This window comes from Marmota marmota, unplaced genomic scaffold (assembly GCF_001458135.2).
Source record: "Marmota marmota marmota unplaced genomic scaffold, marMar, whole genome shotgun sequence".
NCBI lineage: Eukaryota > Metazoa > Chordata > Mammalia > Rodentia > Sciuridae > Marmota > Marmota marmota.
The window spans coordinates 4,409,787-4,434,199 of record NW_026000080.1 but is presented as its reverse complement, the minus strand read 5'-3'; the positions used below and the strand labels follow the sequence as shown (position 1 = coordinate 4,434,199).

Here is a 24,413-nt window from a genome sequence, read left to right as displayed (position 1 = left end):
TTTTCTCGGAATAACAGCTTCCCACCCAGATAACTGCTTAGTTTACTCCATTGCCTTCCTTAAGCTTTTGGCTCAGTGTAACCTTTTCAAGTTAAGTCTATTCTGAGAATCCCATTTAAAGTTGCAACATGCCTCTTTACCCGCTCATCTTTTATCCTGTTCTACTTTTTCCTATACCTTGTATTTATAGCTCACCAAACAACTTGGAGGATCATTTTCTTTCTAGTAAAATGTAACAAAATAGGGCAAAGGTTGTTTTGTCCCATTATATTGAGTGTTTGGCATGATAACAAACGTTCAACGAAGGAGCCCAGGAACTCATCCTTTTACTGTTCATACATCTGGGTAGGCTATCGGCACTCAATCTCTGCACCTTCTTAAAAAGTTTGAAGCTCCCAAAGCCCTCTACTTTTTTTAAAGACCCTCACGACACCGGAAGTAAAAGCCCACAAAGCCGGTCAGAGAACAGAGCCACTTCCGTTTCCGTAGGGAGCAAAAGGAGCAAACAACATGGCGAAGGCCGGTGAAAAGAATGGCAGCAGCGGGAAAAAAAACTTAAAAAGGAAAGCCGCTACCAAAGAACCTCAAGAGGCTGCAGTTGCTGAGGATGGAGCGACGGAAAGCGGGGCCCAACCCCCGAAAGCCGCTGCCTTTCCCCCAGGCTTCAGCATTTCAGAGATTAAGAACAAACAGCGGCGACACTTGATGTTCACGCGGTGGAAGCAGCAGCAGCGGAAGGTATGGAGAGGCGGAGGTTGCCGGGCGCATGCGTGGTGTGCGTCGCGTGGAGGATTCCGGGGCTCACGAAATCTAGTTTGTACTTTGAAAGCGGGTGGGCGCGCAGTGTTTGATCTGAAAGGGTGATGCTAGTGGCTCGCGTGTCCTGGCTCCCGCGCTCTGCTTTGGAGACTTGTGTACAGCCTTTTGCCTGACCGTGTGGGTGGGAAGTTCCCTATCATCTGGGCGGAGGGCTCATTCCGAGGGTTCTCCACTTAGAAGGAAGAAAATCCGCAGTCCTGTTTTCCTAATGAGAATTATTCCCTCATTGCCTGGAAGGCGAGAGTCTCAACCCCTGTTTTACCCAGCCTACCCAACATTGGTTAATTTTTAGCATTTGTGATCCAGGCGATACATAACAAGCTTAAAATATTGTTTCTGATTCCTGCAGCACCACTTATTGAAGTCTTAAGTTTCTAGTAATTGTATTTGTTCTTTAAAGCATTGTGCTCTGAGAGGTAAACAAACTGAAACAAATGACTCTCCCAAGGTCCTAGTGCTTATCTGTGATGAAATCGCTGTTGGAGAAAAGCATTTGCTTGTTTTTGCATATCATAGAAATTCACACATAGTATATTCTTTTTATTTGCCTGTCTCCTCTTATTAGACTTTTTGAGGCCAGGGATTGATTCTTACATAAGTGCCATTGTGCCACTGGAGTACATTCAAAGGACATCTAACCTATTCTGGTATGCAAGTATCAGGATGGGAAATCCTAGGAGTCTTCTTGGGACAGTGACTTCAGAAACAATGAATTGAGGGTCAATTGGCATTGGGGGTGAAAAGTATGTTCTGTTGTGTGTTAAGCATTCTGTCTAGAAATCAAACGATAAGGATTTATAACAAATAATCCTACCCGACTTTGCACATTTTTAATTTTAAAAGAATATTTTAATTATAAAATATGAGGATAACTAGGGATAATTTTATTGGAAGCAACTTCAAACTCATCTATTTTTAGTGCTTTCTAACAAATTCAACTATCATAACCATGATCTTTAGGATGTAATCATTTATGTAAAACAAAACTTGTTAAATTGTTTAGATACATATTTTGCATTTTCATAAATTTAATTTTTGGGGTAGCAAAAAAGGTGGTGAAATTTTAAATGCTCAAACTTGCCAGTTTACACTTTTTTTGAAGAAGCAAGATCTTTGTTAAACAAATCCTATTGATTGGCTTATAGTAATTTAGATATAAAAATCTATATCTGGATGGTTATTTTAATGGATTACAAGTGTTGTATTCATAGCATTATCAATTTGTAGTTTCAGTATGTATTTGTGATATAATCTGTAGTTTCTTAATATTGTTCTTTTGTTTTTATCCCTTTAGGAAAAATTAGCAGCCAAGAAAAAACTGAAAAAAGAGAGAGAGGCTCTTGGTGATAAGGTAAATAAATTTTTAGTCATCTGTTTTCTATCTTGGCTATTACATTGATAACTTCTTCTAAATTTTTATGAAATATTTTATATTTATAGAAAGATGCAAAAATAACATAGCAAACACTTTTTTGTCCTTGCTCCTGCCTGCTTCTTCCTGATGGCTTTTCCTTCCAAATGTGTACCTAAATAGTAAGCATAATGATGGTGTTTTGGATGTCTTTTTTATATGTTTGGGAATGGGAATACTCCTCAAGACATTTTGGTCTTTAGCTTTTGTGACTTGAAGCAAAAAAGGCTTTTTATCAGGCAAGACTGTGGAAAGACCAGATGGAGTCTTTTCTATAGTAGAGTGGAGAATGAGAGCTGATAAAGAAGATTATGAACCTGTATAGAATGGGAGCAGGGTGAGACCTGGATGGATTATGGCAAAGAAAAGAGCAAAATATGTATTACAAGGGGATTTGGTGACTTTTGTGGTAATAATAAATGAAATATTTCATTGAAATTTTTTAAAGCACTATTTAAAAATACTCCCACATTGTTGCACAGCTAAGTTTTATTTTCATTTAGTTTCATTTTGTTTATACATATTTCTAGGTTATGATTTATACTTGCAAACTTTTAAAAACATTCAACTCTTTCCACTATAATTTCTTGTAAAATAAGGTAACAAGTAAGAATAAGGTTTTCTGAGGAAGAGACATATTAAGACTTTATATAAATTAAATACTTTTTCATGCATTCTCTTTATAGTGTTAGGTTAAATCATATGAAATTGTCACTGTTAGACTATTTTGACCAGCAAAATTCTATGAATCAAGCAATGTTAGTATCTTTGAAACTCTTCAATAATCAATTACAACAAATTAATGTCTTAATCATCGCTTGAAAACATTTTCATTTTTTTGTGCTGAAAGATGATTTCCTAGAATTGGCTCCTTTAAAGATAACTTAAAACTTCCTACAGCATTTGTTTCAGAGTAACAAAAAAATAAAATCATGACTGGTTTATTAGTTCACATTTTCTTCATATCTCTGCTAGTGTACATGTACTTTTGATTATTTTTGCTTCTTCCTGGTGGCTTTTCCCTCCAAAGACAATCATTTTGTATAGTATTTGTGTAGTTCTGTTCCTGATCTTTGACAGTCATTTACATAATTTGTTCCTCTGATTGTGCATGATTTTAGCAGTATCCCATCATGTTAATGTACGGGTAATATGTGTAGTAATTACCCTCATATTGGATATTTGTTTTATTTATTTTTTTATTTCTATTAGAAATAGTGATACTATCCGTAGTGATATTTCTTTATAGATAGCTCCATCCCCTCCCCTTTTATTGCTTACTGTAAATTTCCCAAAGTAGAATTACATGGTCTGTGGATAGACTTTGCTATATATTTCTGACTAGCTATCTGAAGGAATTGAAACAAAACCACATACATATATACTTCTGTAATTTTTTTCCATCTTTTTGTTTATTTGCTTTTGTTGTTGTCAGTAGTGGATAATTATTGTGAATGCTACTTCTCTTTGCTACTTTGGCCTAGTTTTTAAGCCATATAATTCAACAGTAATTATTTTTCTGTTATGTATATGTCTCTGCTCAGATGGTTAAAAAGCAGTATTCTTTAGTTTTGTTATCAGGATTGATGTAGTTTTATGGCATGTGTAGCAGTGGGTTGAAATGAGAACAGATTATGTTTTTAAGGTATTTATGAATTTCTTCCACAACTGTAATATAATGTAAAATGCTTATTTGTAAAACCTTATCCTTTCTCTTTTTATTTAGGCTCCACCAAAGCCTATACCCAAGACCATTGACAACCAACGAGTTTATGATGAAACTGTAGTAGACCCTAATGATGAAGAGGTAATGTTAGAAGCCTTAAATGAATTTGAATGATCATCCTTGATAAATTGTATGTTGATATGTTAATATTTTGCTGGCTGGCTAAGTTGTATAAAATACTGATCCAGCTATAATGTTGGCATGTTGTCTTTTTTGGTACAAGTTATTTTATAATTGAATTTTCCCAGTACTGCTATAGAAAATTTCAATAAATATTTTTTTTACAAATGCTTTGAATTTTATGAGTAGGTAAGATTTTAAATGTCATTTAGTCTCTGAATAGCATATTGAATATTTTAAGAGTCTCTATACTGTAGATGTTTGTAGGGTTTGTTGGACTACTTTTTGGTATCTAAGAATAATATTTGATGGTACTTTTTTGAATACTCATAAAACTCTTGCAGACTGTCTAAAGAAATAACATGCAAAGTGGAAGATTATCTTAAATCTTGTTAGAGATATTCCTGAATATATATATATATTTTAGTGTAAATTGCTTCTTTTTGAAAATTGTTTTGTTCACTGATTTATTAGAATGCAGTTGAATTTTGGATAGTGGTCCTCTAAGCCAATAGCTTACCTATGCTCATTTCTAATAATTTGTTTAAGTACAGTTTTCATTTTTATGTATAGATAATAACTTCTTCAAATGACAGTTTTGTTTAAATCCATTAATGTTTCATTTTTTCCCCACTTTGTGTTCACTAGAATTTTTAGCATAGTGTCAGATAAATAGCAAAGCAATAACGGTATTTTTGCCATGCTTCTGATTTGAAAGAGAATACTGCTGGTGTATCATCATTAATGTTTATGTCATCAAGGTAGATTCTCCTTATAGGTTAAAGAAATTCCATTTATACTTGTTTTATCACAAATGAATATAGATTGTTATTGGATTCTTTTTCTGCAAATATTGTGATGATCATGTGGTTTTTCTCCTAGCAAATGACATCTTATTGATTTTCTAATATTAAATACTTGCATTTTGGGGATAAACCCATTTTGGTTACTATATTTTATCTTTTTCTAAAATCTTGCTTGGTGTTGTTAGTACTTTGGTTGAATTAATATGTGTCAGTGTTCATAAGCAAGACTGTAGAAATGACCTTTTTCATTCCTATTTGGGCATTTTAGACAGTTATTTACAAGAGATATAACCAAATAACTTTTTTCTTTGATCTTCTCTACTAAATTCTAATTCACTTTTATCTTTTTATTTCCTTCTCTCATCTTTGCATTTATTCTGATTTGTTTTATTGGTTTGCACATTTTTTATAATTTCTGATGTGAGCAGTTAAGGCCACAAATCTCCAAATACCACTCTTGGTATTTCCCACAAGTTTTAAAATGTGCTGCTTTCATTATTAAGTCTGAGTATCTCCTATAATGACAGCTTTGTTGATTTCTTGTAATTTCGTTAGTTTTTTCTTTGGTTTTAAATTTTTAATTGACATTTTATAGGGTATACTATGATAATTTGTTACATGTAAACAATGTATAATGATTAAATCGTTTCCATCTCAAATATTATGACTTCTCTATGTTTAGGACTTTTAAAGTGAACCTTGGGGTTGGAGGTACCTCAGTGGTAGAGTGCTGCTTGTTTAGTATGTGCAGTCCCTGTGTTCAATCCCCAACACAAAAAAAATAGAAAAGAATTACAACATGCATCTTTAATAAAGATGATACAATTCTGGTAAAATTTAACAAGTACAGTACTAGTACAGTCATAATTACTTCAAAAAAATTTCGTGCTTTTCAAGGAAATCAAAAGTATGCACATATATATAGTCTTTAATGGACTGCATTTTTACTGTTCACATTACTCTTCTTTTCACTCTCTGTATCTGAGTTACCACCTAATGTCATTTTCTTTTTAGCTTGTAGAATTTCTGTTAGTCTGGTTTTTTTTTGTTGTTTGTTTTTTAAGAGAGAATTTTTTAATGTTTATTTTTTTAGTTTTCAGTGGACACAACATCTTTATTTTATTTTTATGTGGTGCTGAGGATCGAACCCAGCACCCTGCGCATGCCAGGCGAGCGCGCTACCACCTGAGCCACATCCCCAGCCAGCCCCTGTTAGTCTGCTTTTATAACAGATTTAATAAAGCCAATTTTTTCAACTTTTACCTAGAAATTTGCATATTGCTTTCATTTTTAAGATAATTTTGAAGAATATAAAATTCTTGCTTTTTTCTTTTAATACTTTGAACATATCCCTCCACATATCCATCTTCTGCACTTTAGCCTTCCTTATTTCCACTAATCATCACTTCCCTGTGCTTTCTTTTATTTCACTCAAAATTTCCCAGTGTTGGCTTTTAGCAGTTTGATTTTCATGTGTTTAGATATCATTCTTTTTTTTTTCTATTGGAATTTTTTGAGCTTCTTGGATCTGTAAGTTAGTATTTTTCATTAAACTTGTGGTGTTATCAGCCATTATTCAATATTTTTTTCCTGCCCTTTCTCTTTGGTCTAAGGGGAACTTCCTTTACATACTACTGAAATATTTGACATTATCCTACAAGTTCTCCCAGCTTTGCTTTACTTAATATGATTGTTTTCTCTGTCCTTCAGACTATGTATTTGTCAATTTTTAGGTTCATTGATTCTTCTCCATTGTCCGATCTGCTATTGAGACTGTGTTTTCCTTTTAATTCTATAGTGTATTAAATAGGATTGCTTTGAAGTCTGTTAAATTCAATATCCGAACCCACTTACTAAGTATTGACTACTTCTTTCCTGATTATGGGTCATACTTTCTTGTTTCTTATATACTCAATAATTCTTTTGGTTGAAAACTGGATATTTTAGACCAAATATTGTAGCATGTCTGAATTCCAATATAAGGAATGGTTATTGTTTTATTAATTTTCCTGGCCTTACAACATGGAATCTGTCTCCTCAATAGTAGCACAATATCTCTGCTTAGCAGTTTTTAAAAATTATTTTTAAACTTTCTCCTGAGGAATTGCTCCTGTGTTTATGTGGCTTAATGGTCTGTGAGTGATTAGGCACCTGGGTGTTGAGACACCTCAGGACCTAAAAACATACATACTTTTTCCTCCGAGCTGCATGTGGGTTGAGGAATGCCTTCAAGGTTGCAATCAGTTCTCAAGTCTCTCTTGTCTTTCACATTAGGTAGATTCTCAGATCTCCCCCAATACATATGTGAGGTTAGTTGTCAGCCAAGAATTATGGAGCAATAATCTTGAACACTGTATGACTCTTTCATTTCCATAGCACCCCTTTAAATTTCTGGCCAGTTCATACCCACCTTGAACGGGGTCTACTAACCTGGATTGGCAAAGCTGTGCAGGTTTTCACCTTCATCTCACAAAGCTCTATTCCTGTCTTGGTCTAGTCCACCATCTCTGAATCCAAGACTGCTAGTTCTTACCTGCCGTCACCCTTGAAGTTGTTACTGTTTTCACCAACCAAACTAATGAAAGAAATGGAATAGCTCTAGGCAAGATTCCTGATATTCTTGCACATTTCTCTAGCCATTTTTCAAGAACAAATGTACCTCAGTGTTTTAGTCAGCTCTTCTGCTGCTGTGACCAAGACTCGACAAGAACAATTTCAGAGTTCTCTTATTAAACATTTAAGTTTGTGCTTGCTACTCAGTTTGAATTAATCAGTTCTAACCTATATCTGGATATTTATATTGTTCATAAAATAATAAATAGTTTATAGAAGGAAAAAAAAGAACAACTTCAAAAGAGGAAAAGTTTATTTGACATTCACAGTTTCAGGGGTCTCAGTTCCTAAATGGTCAACTCCATTGTTCTGGGCACAAGTTGAGGCAGAACATCATGGCAAAAGAGTGTGGTAGAGGAAAGCTTATTAGGACATGACCACGAGGAAGCAGAGAGACTAAGGCTCTGCTTACCAGATACAATACATAGCTCAAAAGCACACCCCCAGTGACCCACTTCCTCAAGCCACACCTTATCTGTCTATAGTTCTCACCCAGTTAATGCATTCAAGTGGTTTGATGCACTGGTAAAATTAATGCTGTCATAGCCCAATCCTTTCACCCCTAAACTTTCTTGCATTGTCTCATGAGCTTTGGGGTGATACCTGTTATCTAAACCATAACACTCTGTGTCTTGAAATAATTTTTGACAATTTTATCTAGTTTTATACTTGTATTCTACAGACACAAAATCATCCACCCTCTTCATGTTGCCATTAATATCAGTTCCTCCTATGTCTTCTTTAAACTGTGTCAAATAGATGATTAATGACAGTGCTTTACCAGTAGAGCATACTTGTTTGATGTAAAATTATCTTCCTTGTTTGCAGGTTGCTTATGATGAAGCTACAGATGAATTTGCTTCTTACTTCAACAGACAAACTTCTCCCAAGATACTCATCACAACATCAGATAGACCTCATGGGGTAAACACATCCATTAGTATAATTCTTGAATTCTTAATCTACTTTTATTACTACTATTTAAAGTACTCTATTCAGAAGAATTAGTTAATGTCTTAGATAATGCCTGTGAATAAGTTATGTAAAAATAACTGGTGATAGGATATGAGTTCACTAAGCATGATTCTTCATATGTTTTCTCAACCTTAATACTATTAACATTTTGGGCTGGGTACTTCTTTGTTAGAGTACACTATCCTGTTCATCATAGGATGTTTAGCAATATCCCTAGCCTTTGTCCATTCCATGCCAGTAGCCAACCATAAAAATGTCTAGACATTGCCAAATGTCTTTTGGTGGAGCAGAATCACTCCTTGTTGAGAACTGATGCTTTAGGATGATTAGCCTTTGATAAAAAATGAAACAATGTTCTGATTTCATTCTTTTCCCAGTCTTGTTGTCTATTAATAATACTATAATAATCATTATTCCTTTTCTTGTGAGAATATAACACATAACATTCTTTTGCCCTTTTGAAAATATTTGCTATTTTGTTTATAGAGAACAGTACGACTTTGTGAACAGCTCTCTACAGTTATACCAGACTCACATGTTTATTATAGAAGAGGACTGGCTCTGAAAAAAATTATTCCACAGTGCATCTCAAGGGACTTCACAGATCTGATTGTGATTAATGAAGATCGTAAAACACCAAGTATCCTTTTTAAAAATAAAAGGAAGTTTTCCTGTCTGTTCTCTCATTTTGTTTTAAAAATATATTTAAGATAATAGGAAATTTCCCTATAACTTCCAGAACATAATATTTTTTCCCAAAAAATTAATATCTTTATCCAAGATTCTACAAACAGATTTTTTTTCCTTTTTATTCAGCAAACATTTATTAGGAATATATATACCCAAGACATTGTTTTAATCCTTAGATAAAAGATGCAGTGATAAGAGACATCAGCCTTCAGGGAATTCAGTCATGGAACAATATTCTTTTTATATCGGTGAATATTGATTATTATATAAATGTTTTAAAAGACTGTTTTTTAAAACATAAGTAATTTTTATTGGTTTTATTATTTTAAATATAACTGAAATATATTTCTTTATTCACTTATACTAGTAGTTTTCCAGAAGCAAAAATTAATATTGTAATGTGGTGCTTTGTTGGCCATATTATAATTTGTCTTAACCAGACTAATGTACCACATTAAAACCTTTTGAACACTTAACTATTCCAGAAAAGATCCATTTCTAAGGCAGATGCTGCTTATTTTAATTGCCCCCCAAAATAAAGTGCCAAGGTCTGTTTTCCTCTTTTTTTGTCACTTAAACCACAGTCATTTCAAGATTACCATAACTCTTAACAAAGAAGTAGACATATAATTCAGTAAATTTTCTATTCTTTTACTGAGGTATTTCATGAAGACACAGATTGCATTTATACCATCTGTGATCTTCAGAAAAATTACACTGCCTTTTCTTTATAAAATTGTATTCTTTTTTACCTAAAATATATTATTTTCTGATTACCATATTGGATACTTTGTAGGGTAAGCTGTCAGCCTCTTTTCCTCATTACTGAATGAAATAGCCATGACTCCTTGTTTTGTTTGCATGATTTGTGTCAGGTATTAGCAATAACATAAAGCTTTTTGTTTAGATACCAGGAAAGTTTTTTAGGAACTGATGAGTTTGAATTTTTATACTTTGCTTTTGACATAAACCACAACTTATTGGGAATGTTCTAGGAAGGATTTGAAGTCTTGATTGGGGTTAGAAGAAATGACCTTTGCATTTCCTAGCCCCCTTAATATTTGATGATTTTCTCAATGTGCAGATGATACAAAAACACTTCCTATATTTCATGAAGTTGCACATGTGGTGAATATTTTAAAAAGAAAGAAAGAATTAAAATGTTTGCTGGTAATGTGTGATGTGGTAGTCACTAACGTCCGAAAGAAAAAGACCTATTTTCCAGAGTTAACAGGAGAAAGTGACAAGTGCTGTGGTAAATAACAATGATAGCAAAGATTTGGAGCAGAGTTCTGACTATAAAAAGGTGGGACTTGCAGTGGATCTTAGGGTGAGTGAAGTGCTGCAAATATTCAAAATAACAGCCAAAAAAAAATGCACTGATAAGATAAACATGAAATATAAGAATATAAGATTGCGTGGGTGCCTACCAGTCAGGAAATAGTTGGGGAGAGAAAAAGGGGAAATAAGAAAGGCAGTTTGTAGCCACATTACAAGTGCCATATTGATGTCTTTGAGTTAGTAACAACAGAATGTGAAATTAGGTACAGCTATCAAGACTGTGAAGGTATCTAGTTTGTCACTTTGCACAGGAGAAACTATGGTGCAAATGAAACGACACTGCAAAGTCACATAGCTTATTATTTCAGAGAACCAAAGTCTAAATCCAGGCTTGATTTATAGTCTGTATTAGAATGTACTTGACATGGAAAGAATAGAACTAACCACAATACTGTTTTCAATGATGTACATGGAAAATCTCAAGAATCTCAACTGTGACAATAACAGGGTAAAGAGGCAGGTGTAGAAATGAGAACTTGTGAAGGTGGAGGATTAAAATTTGGGATGGGGGAATAGCAACGTATTTTATAAATTTCATGTTGTAAACAGATAAGGATTGAAATAGTCTTGATTCTGACCTACATTTAAAACCTTAATTGTAGATGGACACAATACCTTTATTTATTTTTCTGTGGGGCTGAGGATTGAACCCAGTGCCTCACACGTGCTAGGCGAGCACTCTACTGCCAAGCCACAATCCCAGCCCTTAAGATTCAATTTCTGAGTCAGATAAAATCATGTTTGAAATTTTCCTTAAACTCAAAAAGCACACTATAAATTGAAATCCCAGGCCATAGCTGTTAGTTCTTCCTGCTTAAAGTACAAATGGACAGTAGCCAAAATAAATTCATGGGAAAGTAAAGGAGAGAGGTTCAAGTCAAGTTGTGCTAGAGACCTGAGGACTGTTGAATGGAAGTTTGTTGTAGTTGGGACTTTTAGTCCTTGGGCTGCTAACCTTGCTGATTATATGTAGATGTAATATATTTCATTTGTAGTTTAAGAGTGTCTGGCATAATTCTGTTTATGGTAGACAGTAAGTAGTTATTAATTGCTTGAATTTGTAGTACAGTAATAAAACCTAAGAAATATTAATAACTTTGATTTCAATAAGAACATTTAAACATTTCTGGTCTTGTGGCATATTCTAAGTTGATAGCATATCCTAACAGTACAAACATTAAAAAGTGGCATTTTTAGGGTTATAAGTCTTCCGAATATGGAAGTAAACTTAGGTTGTTTATGTTGCTACATTATTCCTGCTTGAGTAGTGGTCTTTAAGTAACTTTTTTCCTACCTACTTTAGTTGAAAGTGCAAGATAACTTTGTTAAGAGTGATGACTGGCTATTTCTTATTTATTTAAGAAAAGATATGCTCTAGGTTGTTTTCTTGAAAAGATTTAGGTTGACTGATGTGTTTTTGAGTTTCTGATACATATTAATCCAGGAGAATATATGCATTCACCTACTCACTTCAGATTTTTTTTTAAAGTTTGTTCTAATTAGTGATCACTTCAGATTTTAAGGCCATTTGGACATGTAGGAGACTACTTGTTTTAGTTAGCATTTTGGCTGCTGTGACTAAAAGACTTGACCAGAACAAGTGTAAAGGAGGAAAAGCTTATTTAGTGTCTCATGGTTTCAGAGGTCTCACCACATACTGGATGGATGGTGAAGCACATCCCACATTTTGTTAAGAGTTTTGCTTTATTTTGTTTTTTTGCAGGTTTTGGGGGGATTGAACCCAGGGGTACTACACCACTGAGCCACAAACCCATCCCTTTTAAAAAACTTTTAAGACAGGTCTACTAAATTGCCCAGTTCACAGCCAGCAGGCTCCATTTCTTGGGGCATAAGGTGAGGCTGAACACAGAGGAAGGAAGGGTGTGATGTAGGGAAGCATTCACCCAATACAAAATACATACCCCAAAGGCACACCCCCAGAGGCCCACCTCCTTCAGTTATACCCTACCTATGTTCAATTACCACTCAGTTAATCCCACCAGGGGATTAATTCACTCATTGTGTTAAGATTCATAACCCAGTCGTTTCTTCTCGAAACCTTACATTGTCTCACACATGAGCTTTTGGGGGACAACTCACGTGCAAACCATGACACTAGTTATTTTAAACAATTTAAAATAATGTGTTTCTTAACATCTATGTATAGATGGACTTATATTGAGTCACTTGCCAAATGGTCCAACTGCTCACTTTAAAATGAGCAGTGTTCGTCTTCGTAAAGAAATCAAGGTAAGTTTTATGCAATCCTTGATTGGTATTGATTTCATATTATTTGAATAATAGATTATTTTATCTTACAGATCAAATTCATTTTAATGACATTTGTTCTGATGAAAGCAATATTTTACCTAACAGTTTCTCACCCATATCCCGTGCAGGTGAGGGAATGGGTTTCCCTTCAGTGGGATGGGCTGGCTGAGAAATTAAAGCTAAGAAAAGTAGAACCATGAAGTGACCACGGAACACAGAAAGTAGTTTCAAAGAGTAGGCAGAGATGGGCAAAGCTGACCAGACGGGTCTAAACTTCTAGCCAAGAGAGCCTATGTTTGTTTTATTTGTATTGGAAAACATCAAAGGCTTTCAATAGAAAATTCTTTACCAAAACAGGATAGAAGTGGGGGCAGGTAGGCTGCTCAGTTCTAGTGGGTTACGCCCATCTCCAGTGCTTCGTGGGACCTTTCTAGCAGAACTTGGCGGGGGGGGGGGGGGATTCACTTGTGTCAGGCAATCTACCCTGGTGGGACTGCCATGAGAAGTTCCCAGTGCCAGATCTACCCCCTCACTGGATGCGATGCTGAAAAATAAAAAAGGTCCTTGTGCATTTCACAGATGGCTTCCTCCAACAGTTTTCTTCTGTTGTGATGATTTATGGCAGACAGGAAATAGCCCTTGTTAGTAAGAAATTGTTGATTTTCTGACTTTTTTGGTGTACTCTGCATCTTACTTCATTGGCTTAATAAACTATCCATGGAAGTCTGCCATTTAAAAAACAATACAATAACTTTTAAGTTTCTCATTTGACCTCTAAGTTCCAAGACATGCACTTAGAGGTATTGTTTTGACAATTTAGCTTAATTTGTTATTGTGATTTTTCACAATTTTTCTAGAGGAGAGGCAAAAACCCCACAGAACACGTACCTGAAATAATTCTGAATAATTTTACAACACGACTGGGTCATTCAATTGGACGTATGTTTGCTTCACTCTTTCCCCATGATCCTCAATTTATTGGAAGGCAGGTTGCCACATTCCACAATCAGCGTGATTATATCTTCTTCAGGTTTCACAGGTGAGAAATGTATTCTGAACTTACATTTTCAACATGAACCTATTTTGTTTATTTTGGGGGTGAGGTACTAGGGATCAAACCTGAGGCCTTACACATTCCAGGCAAGTGCTCTACCACTGAGCCACATCCCAAACCCTTTAACATGAATCTGTTTTCTAATATATTATGGCAAATCTTTTAAGTTGTGTCATAGGAAATTAGTCTGAATGAGCCCAACTATTATTTCTTTAGCATTAACTTATTTTGTCTTTGAAGATATATATTCAAGAGTGAAAAGAAAGTGGGAATTCAGGAACTTGGACCACGTTTTACCTTAAAATTAAGGTCACTTCAGAAGGGAACCTTTGATTCTAAATATGGAGAATACGAATGGGTACATAAGGTAAGTGCTAACTATTTGAGAAATCCATTTAAATCATTTTAAATGTGATGAAAAGAAAACCTTGTGCTTTCATCTTTGGGTATTTATACCTTAAACGGTGGTTCTGAATTTTTTCCCCTATGGGCTAGAAAGAACCAATCTGATATGGTATCTGGGTCTGAGGCTTAACTGTGACTTATTTGAAGTAGCATAAGAGATAATGATTCTCAAAGTAAAACTGGCAATGTCACTTTAGCAATGAAAATTCTTGGAACCCTGATCTACTGGATCAGTTATGGCTGGGGGTGGAGGATAGCATTGTTTTAGGCCTGGGTTATGTGATTCTACTGCATGTTTCTTGAGAACTGCTGCTAGTATTTCCTAGACCTAAAGATCAATTTTTACTATCTTTACCTAAACGGTTTTCATAATATATTTTTCCCCTCTAATTTTCAGCCCCGGGAAATGGATACAAGTCGAAGAAAATTCCATTTATAAAGTCCTAAGGAAATAGTATTGGATTTTGCTGAACTTGGTAATTTATTTGTGATAGAACGCCTTTTTCAAAATAGCATTTATTGATTTTATAAATCTTCATGTCTGAACAGTTGACCAAGTGCCATGAATTGCCACTCTACATAGCAAATCAAAATAAAAGTAATTTGGGTGAGGATTTAGAAGTTATAATTCAGGGTGCCTAACAATTAATTTGCTTACATTGGGGTAATTGTGAATGAGTCAAACTGAAATAAAGACTCAGATTAACTTTCCTATCTACATTCCCAAATAACATGTGGGCTGGAGATAAACAGAATGGTTGATGGATACCATGTAACTCCTAATTTATTATCAGATTTCCCATTATCTTGCTCCTTTTTAACCTCATTACATGGTATGGTATTACATAGTAGGTACTGTCTCAAATCCTGAAGTTTTTCTTACTACTACTAATGGAACGTTCATTGCCAATCTTATCTCTACTACCATTCTTATTAAACTAAAACCATCCAAGTAAGTGGCTACTTAAGTATAACTGGTAATACCCCTGGAAAGGAGGATATTGTAAATATTATTAAGATAAAATTATGTAAATAACTCAAGGACAGAAACAGCACTTTACCCCAACTTTAAAAGAATAAAGATTTGCAATTTATACTTGGTAAGACACAAAATAATATAATTGGTGAAACAATGAAAAGTTAGAACTAAAAATTTAACCCCTTCAAGTGTCAAAACAGCTTAAAACAATGTTTTTCATAAAATAATAAAGCAATAAACGTTTATACTAAGTATTTTATTGTATGTTGCTGCCAGTGTATATAAAATAATTACACTTGTGAAATAGAAACTCATGAAAATTCAGAGAGGTAGATGTTAAGGACTGACAAAAGTAGAAGATTATATTATGGCACATGTTATAGGGAAGCTTTTTGTACAGGCTTCAAATTTAGCTCTCTTGAATATTCACTGGTTCTTGAGCAGTGGTTTGGGAAACCTGAAAGGAGGGGGGAAAAAGTGAATTAGAGTAAAGTATCATGGATCGTTTTTCACATTTTTTCCAAGAATACGTAACAGTAACCATTGTTTATTTAATATATATGTGTGTGTATATTTTTTAATTGCTCATGTCCTTTGCCTATTTTTTTCTTTAACAATACTTCTTATATAGATGGTCCCCAACTTAACAATTTTTTTTTTTTTTTGCCTTTACAATGGTGTAAAAACAATAAGTATTCAAGACAATACTTTTAGGTTTTGAATTTTGAGCTTTTCTGGGATTGGGATATTCAATATGATCCTCTGTCAGTGCTAGACAGCAGTGAGCATAGCTCCCAGTCTACTACATGATCACAAGGATAAACAACTGATAATCCACAGTGAAACTATGTTAAGATATCCTGTTTTGTTAGGTATACTAAATGCATGTTTGACTTAGGATGGGTTTGTTGTGATATAACACTATCACATGTTTAGGAGTATCTGTATTACCTTTAAGGGGTTTCATTCAAATGTCAGTTTATAAAGAGCTTTCACCTGAATGAAACCTGTTGGAAAATCTGTTGGAAAACATCTATTTTTTTTTTTTTTTTTTTAAAGCAGATACATCACAGGATTTTTAAGAAAGAATATAAAAACAGGATGGGAAAAGACTAATGTTATGGGCAGTAAACTTCCAACTTTCTCTTAATTTTCATAACTATTCTCATTATTAGTACTGACTGTTTATAAATAGACTTACAGATTAACTTGCTAAGATTACTGCTGAAATACACTGTATCATAATAAAGTATATATAAGTCTCAAATCAAGAAAACTCTGAACACTCCTAGAAACTCAATAAAGAATATTTGGAAGAGCAGTAAGTATATGAAAAACATGCTCCTGGTGAAATACTATACTGGTGAAGTACTATACTATAGCCAGTGGTTATCATCAAGTATTATTAAAACTTCAAATTTTTATTTCTTGTTTCCTAATTTTACTTCCAAAAATTTATCTTAAAAATTGGAGACAAAGTAGATATATAGATACCAAGATGCCCGCTACACTATAGCTTCAAATTCAGAAACTTCAACATTAAATGAAGTACATTTAAGTTACGGTACATACAACCACTGAAAATCTTAATTATGAAGAATAATGGAATAGGAAAATTCATTAAGTATTTTTAAAAGGTAGAGAATATAGGTGCTGCTGCTGTGACTCAGTGGCAGAGCACTTGCCTAGCACACATGAGACACTGGATAGAGTAGAATATAAAACTGCACTATTATGATTTTTAAAAAATAAATTATTTTGCTCTTAAAAGGAAATATGCCTGTAACAATGGTTATTTCAGGATGTTATGAAACATCCTGAAATTCTCATGAATAATGAAATTAACATTGCCATAAGCAAGGAAATAAGACTATTAAATATGAAGGTGCTAAACTGTTAAAAGATTACTTTATGAAAAAACTCTTGATTTTTTTTCTTATATGGTGATTTCTTATATGCCTGTTAACTTACCATATTTTTTTAAAAAAATGATAGCCTACAGTTTTTAAAAGCCACATTTTTTAAGTGTAAACACTACTATGTAGTTTTATATCCATGCCATTTAGCATAGACTAGCACCATCAGTATATAAAATGAGAGCTTATAAGAAATGCAAGTTCCAGAACCTCACTCAAGAATTCCTAAATTATAATATGCATCTGAATAAGGTGATCTGTACATATATTCAAGTTTTTGAGAAGCAATCTTTAATTTTTTATTGTTGGTTGTTCAAAACATTACAAATTTCTTGACATATCACATTCCACACTTTGATTCAAGTGGGTNCTGGAGTGGGTATCTTAGGGTGGTTTTGATTTGCATTTCTCTGACTGCTAGAGATGGTGAGCATTTTTTCATGTACTTGTTGATTGACTGTATGTCCTCCTCAGAGAAGTGTCTGTTCAGGTCCTTGGCCCATTTGTTGATTGGGTTGTTTGTTCTCTTATTGTATAATTTTTTGAGTTCTTTGTATACTCTGGATATTAGGGCTCTATCTGAAGTGTGAGGAGTAAAGATTTGTTCCCAGGATGTAGGCTCCCTATTTACCTCTCTTATTGTTTCTTTTGCTGAGAAAAAACTTTTTAGTTTGAGTAAGTCCCATTTGTTGATTCTAGTTATTAACTTTTGTGCTATGGGTGTCCTATTGAAGAATTTGGAGCCTGACCCTACCGAATGTAGATCGTAGCCAACTTTTTCTTCTATCAGACGGCGTGTCTCTGATTTGATATCAAGCTCCTCGATCCATTTTGAATTAACTTTTGTGCATGGCGAGAGAAAGGGATTCAGTTTCATTTTGTTGCATATGGATTTCCAGTTTTCCCAGCACCATTTGTTGAAGATGCTATCCTTCCTCCATTGCATGCTTTTAGCCCCTTTATCAAATATAAGATAGTTGTAGTTTTGTGGATTGGTTTCTGTGTCCTCTATTCTGTACCATTGGTCCACCCGCCTGTTTTGGTACCAGTACCATGCTGTTTTTGTTACTATTGCTCTGTAGTATAGTTTGAAGTCTGGTATTGCTATACCGCCTGATTCACACTTCCTGCTTAGCATTGTTTTTGCGAGAAGCAATCTTTTTATACCCAAATTTCTTCCTTATCCAAAATAGCTTTGATTTATAATATCCACAATGTTCTTTTCTTAGTCTGCTGGGGTTAACAGACATTATTTTACTTTCAAATCTGGGTTCTTATTCTAATCACCTTCATCAACTTGAGCAAGTCATTTTAACACTTATCTATATATTTTTTATATATTTTATATAAAAATATCTATATTTTTTATATATTTTAATAGTTTTATACGAAATAAAACTATTAACAGCCTGCCCAGTTTTCTTAATAGTACTTTATGTTAAATGAAAATAAACCACTTTGTAAAGTGAATACAACAGAACCCATAAGTTTTAAAAAGGGCCAACAAAAAAAAAATATGAAACATCCTGAAATTCTCATGAATAATGAAATTAACATTGCCATAAGCAAGGAAATAGACTATTAAATATGAAGGTGCTAAACTGTTAAAAGATTACTTTATGAGAAAACTCTGTTACTTATAAAGGGTTTTTTGGTTGTGCCCACCACCACCACTACCCCCAGGTTTCAAAAAACTTAGCCATCCTAACCAATGACTATGTTTACTGGAAACATGCTGTACTTACACACAGACTTCCTGGATACTCCCAAGGTCTACAAAACTTAATTAGGGAGGGCACATCTATTTAACAAGGTATTTTAGGAAGCAGGTTCCTGACCTTTTCAAATGAGAAAGTAAAGGATGTGTGCTATATACAAAATCTTTTTTTTAAAGCACTATTAATTAAAGTTTGATGGTCAAAGTATTGAACTATGGGTACATGCCCTAATTTAAATACTAAGGATTTAAGAAGATAGTATCCTTAGCCAGGCATGGTTGCACACACAACTTGAAAGCCTGAAGTGGGAGGCCAGAGCACTGATCACAAATTCAAGACCAGCCAGGACAATCTTAGCAAGACCATCTCAAAATAAAAAGGGCTGGGAATGCAGCTATGTAGTTCAGTGGTAGTGCTTGCCAGCATATGTGAGGCCCTAGGTTCAATCCCCACCATGGCAAAAGATAGCATACTTGAATTCATATTCTAAATTACCAGAGAACATTTTTGGGGGTGGGGGGTGGGGAGAGGAGTCACATCTCTTTTGGACAAACATACATTATTATACAATGACATCTGACCTGGAAGAGACCAACTAACACATAGAAACATTCTTTTTATAACAATTCAGGAATTGGTTTCTTGCTGTTTCTTAATCCTTAGAAATCTAATCCACTGTCTACCACCACAAAAAATACCTCATTTCTCTGTTAGGTTTTTTTCACAACAAATAAGAAAAAGTATAACCTGCTATTCCTCACTCCCAATAACCAGCTCCACATCTGCTTATGCAAGTACCCCACTGACTTTCTCTCTCCTGATTCCCAGTTGTTTGCTCCACTGCCCTATAGTTGGGTTCTATTACAGCAACATGAGGATTCATCCAAATCAATTGGTAGTGCTTTATTAGTCATTCCCCATGGACACTGCAGACTTTAAAAAACTATCTAAATATTTGCTTGATTCAGGAAAATAAAATTAATCTACTATTTGAGGACCCCAAAATATGCATGTCATTAAACCAGTGCTATAAAAAGTAACACATGACTATCACAGCAAATGGAGTTTTACAGTAACTCTCCTAAACCTCTTATGGTTATTAAGTCCTGTATTTAACCTTCTTTGTGATGAAACAGAAATGACAGTTCATGACTACTAAATAAAATTTCATAGATCCTCAATTTCTCACAAAATTGACAACGACTGGAAAATTGGGACTGCCAAACAAAATGCATGGAATGATCCTGTAAGTGCTGCAAATAAAAAGGGAATTTGTTTTGTTTTACTTAAGGAAACTTACCTCAGAGTAAGATTGGTTTGACTACAAAAAGGAACAGACTTTCTGAGGCCTGAAGGGATTTGTACTTGAAGACACTCCAGTCAGCAGGGGATCATGTTGAGCATTCTGCAGACAGAACTGTTTCAAGTCTGCAGCTGCCTGGGAAACCTATACACAACAAAAGAAGGGGTGGGGAGATACCAGTTAGTAAAGTTTTAATGATTTTTCTCAAATCTTTGAAAATACTTGTACTGAACAGCACTTCTCTTGCCTTAGAAAAAGATAGAATATACTAAATGAAAAGTAACAATCATATACCATCTCTTAAACATTCCTTGTAAACAAAACTATAGTATGTTCTTTTGCCTGCTTATTAAAAGTTCAGTTCAAATGATTTATTAGAAACAACTATTAAAGTTTATCTACAAAGCATAGCACTTCTTGTTTATTAGTAATAGGCTGTTCAAGTACTTAACATCTTTTTTAAATTAAAAGCTGTACATGGTATTTTTGGAATAAACAAGAACAGTCTTAACATTCTAGCAAACTATTACTTTGTCCTGAAAGCCGTGTCATTGGGGGGAAAAAAAAATGCTACTGTGAATGAATATAATGTGGAATAACTAGCATGGTACATCGGTCTTCAAATTTATGTTATACTCCTTTGCATTTAGAACTAAGAGAGGCCTGCCTTCATTCACATAGTTATCTACTACTTGTATATTCTGGTAAGATGATGTATTAACAAAATAAGCATAAAACCATAAATGTGCCTTAAATCTTAGTTGAGGAGCACTGCATACACATGAAAGTCACAATTGAGACAAATACAGTTTCTAAAGGCAGCCTGCTCAGAAAGGTTGTTAAAACTGAGATTTGTTATTAGCCTTTAAAGCCACATGACAAAAGGCAGAAAGCTGTCACTGTATACAATTTTGTAACATTAACAGTTGATGGTACGATAATAGCAAAACAATAAGTTGAATGGTTCGAATATAGAACTTGGATGACTATTATGCCCCAATATCCTCAATCTTGAATTGAGATTTAGGAAGACAGAAAAGAAATAATCATTTGTTTCATTCTGTCTTAGTTATTCCTAAGGACACATAGCAAATGTCCATTGCTCTGGCTATGTACCCTTTGAAAGAGTTAATACCATTACCAATGTCCCCTCCACCAAAAACCCCTGTATATTCCAAGCTGTATCCCAGACCTAGTAAAAGAATCCATCATCCTGAGAATCTAAACTCTTCTCCAATCTTATTTGTATTTGGCTTATGCAACCGTCCACAATAATGAGTTCCATGTTTATTAACTCCCATGAGTAAGAAGTATCTGCACTTTTAAAATCCTTGTAACAAGTACTTTCACAAATGGCTGTGTCCCTTCCTCACTCCACTTCCCCAAAGTGTTAAAAGTAGGGGAATGGGCATTAATCAGCTTCCACAATGTTAGAGGATTTGGTTTCATTCAAATTGACCCAGTAAGAAGACAGGGCAGTGCCTGTTTATTTTCTGTTTCAAATGTAGGTAGGGTCCAACTTAACTCCTTTTCACAAACTACTCAAGCATGGTTATGTGCCAGCTCTACTTCTAGGCACTGAGAATAGTAAAGAACATCAAGATCCCTGCTGTTTCAGTGCTGACAGTTGTGGGAAAAAGAAAAGGTTCTCTGCAGTAAAAAGAGATATCCGTTAAAAAATGACTGGGTACCAAATATTACACTGAGATGATGTGACATTTAAGCTGAGATTTCAATAACAGATCAAACCCAAAACAAGGGATCAGTGAAAATCAGCATCCCAAGCAGTGGGGAAACCTCAAACTAAAACTGGACACTGGACAAGCTGTTACCCTTCAAGGCACAATAATCACCCTCCAGAAAGTTGAAACACTAAATTGACATAACTATTAGCGTCCCTTTTCACTCTGCTGACCTACCTGTGAGAAAGTTTGTTAAGTACTTGTAATAATTTTTTCAACTGTACTCATATAAAGGTTTAAAGTAAGTTTGTGCTAGTTTTAAAATAACAGAAAAATCATCTACCACAGAGGCACTGATAAAATAGGTACACAATATGAAATGGAACCTAGACACATTTTGCAATGCATATGAGAAGACTCATTTAGAATCCCAAAGTGGGATGCCCTCCCCTCCTTGCTAAAGCCCTAACATCAGTCAGAAACTGAAAATTGCAAAACTGAATCATTTGTGGTGGTTTTAAAGATTCCTATCAAAAATCTACAGAAGAATTGGGTGTATGAGGCCAGGGTCAAGCTGTGAGTTGGAAAGGCAGCAGCTACTAGGATTTTCAAGGTAAAGGTCTTGGAGTATTTTACTCTGAGGACTCATTTTCTTTGGTGACAAAGGCAAAGCAGCACTGATATTTACTGTGTCATTTTTTTTTTTCTTTTTTCTTTTGTCTCTCTGATCCTTCATGTTCTTTCCTGGTACACTTCAATCTGTGATAGAGGCACACATGAATGATAATAGTTAAGAAATGGATGACTTCAAACTTCAGATCTCAATCCAGCCAAAACAGTGACGATAAACCACTGGGATGAAGTGAGAATTTGGGGATTAGAGAAATGAACAACTATGCAGTTTACACATTAGTGAGGGAGATTCCACAATAAGACCATTGGAGTTTCTCTTCCCTCCTGAGGTTACATCGACCAAGTAAGCTAGGTCTATGACATTTCTAAATAGGAGCCCTCACTCCACAAAACATTTCAGGAAGAAATACTGACTTGCCTGATGAGTTGTAAAATCAAATCATCTTGGAACCTGGCTGTTTCTAGCAGGGTAGTGATTTATAATTCCTGTGTTTCTTTTTTTCAATCACAAGTGTTTTACATGTAACCTATATATTGCACTAGAAAGAAGCCAATCTGTTTAGGATTTTAAAAATAATAAACACTTGCTACAGCACTTCCATGTCAGGTTGTCAATACCAACATCAACAAAAGATTTTTTCCCCCAAAGTAAATATCCCAAGATAAAGCCAATGCTATTGAAACATCAAAGTAAGTAAGACCAATTCTGGCCCATCCTAATCACTTTCTTAGCATGTGGACCACTTAAGGTGGGATCCAAGCAAATTGCCCAGGTCTGAAATGCACGCTTTGTGCGAGATTGTAAGGGACAAAGGTAGTAAGACTCCGGAAAAGTTTCGAAAACAGTTATGCAAGAAAATTCGTTTTCAATTATGTATTCAGTGGTTTGGAGAATTTGGAGGTTAAGAACCTAGTACTAATTGGAGTAGGTCTGGTAAAGATCTGAAATGAAAAAAAGTTAATAAGTCGGCCATGAATCAAAAGTCAAAATACCCAGTCCAGAGACGAAAATCGGTGGAGGCTGGTAAAGATGGGCGGGAAGGGCGCGGACCAGCAGCAGCTGGCAAGGCCAGCCGAGGAGTCACAGCGGAGGGAGGGAGGGAGGGAAACCGGAATGCGGGCCGCTCTTTAGCCTGGAGGCCAGCCCGCCTTGGAAAGTCCTGGGGCGGAAGGGCGGACTAAGGGGGCCCTCCCAACCACCGCGGGGATTCGCGCGGCAACTTTCCTAAAGCTGGCTGCTCCGCGATCGATGCCCGAACAGGCGTCCTCCCAGGAGAGTCACCGCGAGCCGGTCCGCCCCAGCTGGCTCGCCCGCTGCCGCCTCCCCCTACCCGGTTCGGCTGCCGCCCCCGCTCACCTTCACGCGGTTGAGCCCAGCCTCCAGCCGGAGCTGCTGAACCACCTTCTTCATAGCGGCGACGCTGGAGGAACCAGACATGGCGAATTCGAGGGCAGGGCCGACTCGTCCGTCAGAGGGTCGGCAGGTCGCGGGTCGGCTGGGCCAGACGACTGGGCAGCGCGCAGCGGGGGCGGGGCTCCGAACTTTGTCTCCAAGTTTCCGGTTCTGAGCTGGGTGACACAACCTTCGGTGCGCATGCGCGCCGCGCTTCGCCTCTGGTTCTAACTCCTCGCCCTGCGGGAGCTGGAGAAGAAGGGGCGGAGCGGTCCCTGGGCGTGGTGTGGAGGCTCCGAGAGAGTCTGGCCGGATGCAGCACTCCTTGTTCCCACTCCGGGTAGGCTGACTTGGGAGAGGTAAGGAAGGAGCTGTGGTTAGCCGCCCAGACCAGAGGGGACATTGAAGAGGACCGGTGAGGGAAGTCAGACATTTGAAAGTCTCTAAAGCTCTAGTGACTGAGGAACCGGGAGGCCCCGGTTGTCCTCAGGGAGTTTGCGGCAGGAGTTGAGGGAGAGAAGGGGATAGCCCAGCGGAGGCGCAGGAGCCAGACTGCCC

General features: G+C 35.8%; 3 protein-coding genes across 9 annotated transcripts in view; 2 read left to right on the top strand and 1 right to left on the bottom strand.

The window, feature by feature from the left end:
- Window positions 1-475: 475 nt before the first annotated feature.
- Window positions 476-15,464, top strand: Rpf1 (ribosome production factor 1 homolog). Its single transcript, XM_015504755.2, has 9 exons — window positions 476-738; window positions 2,114-2,170; window positions 3,957-4,037; window positions 8,324-8,419; window positions 8,957-9,110; window positions 12,669-12,751; window positions 13,630-13,811; window positions 14,067-14,193; window positions 14,629-15,464. The coding sequence occupies exons 1-9, from the start codon at window positions 511-513 to the stop codon at window positions 14,668-14,670; spliced, it is 1,050 nt and encodes a 349-aa protein (XP_015360241.1). The 5' UTR covers window positions 476-510; the 3' UTR covers window positions 14,671-15,464.
- Gng5 (G protein subunit gamma 5) lies at window positions 15,448-24,097 on the bottom strand. The gene is made up of 3 exons (XM_015504754.2): window positions 23,820-24,097; window positions 20,145-20,291; window positions 15,448-15,667 (listed from the first exon to the last, which is right to left on the bottom strand). Exons 1-2 carry the CDS (start codon window positions 23,898-23,900, stop codon window positions 20,166-20,168), a joined length of 207 nt encoding a protein of 68 aa, XP_015360240.1. The 5' UTR covers window positions 23,901-24,097; the 3' UTR covers window positions 15,448-15,667; window positions 20,145-20,165.
- Window positions 24,094-24,413, top strand: part of Spata1 (spermatogenesis associated 1) — a 47,274-nt gene continuing 46,954 nt past the window's right edge. For 4 of the 7 annotated variants that reach the window (XM_048815008.1, XM_048815005.1, XM_048815010.1 and 1 more), the window contains exon 1: window positions 24,097-24,214. The gene's annotated coding sequence lies outside the window, so the exon portion shown is untranslated. Of the gene's footprint in view, window positions 24,215-24,413 lie in introns of all 7 variants that reach the window. The other 3 variants (XM_048815009.1, XM_015504753.2, XM_048815006.1) reach the window with 2 other exon arrangements.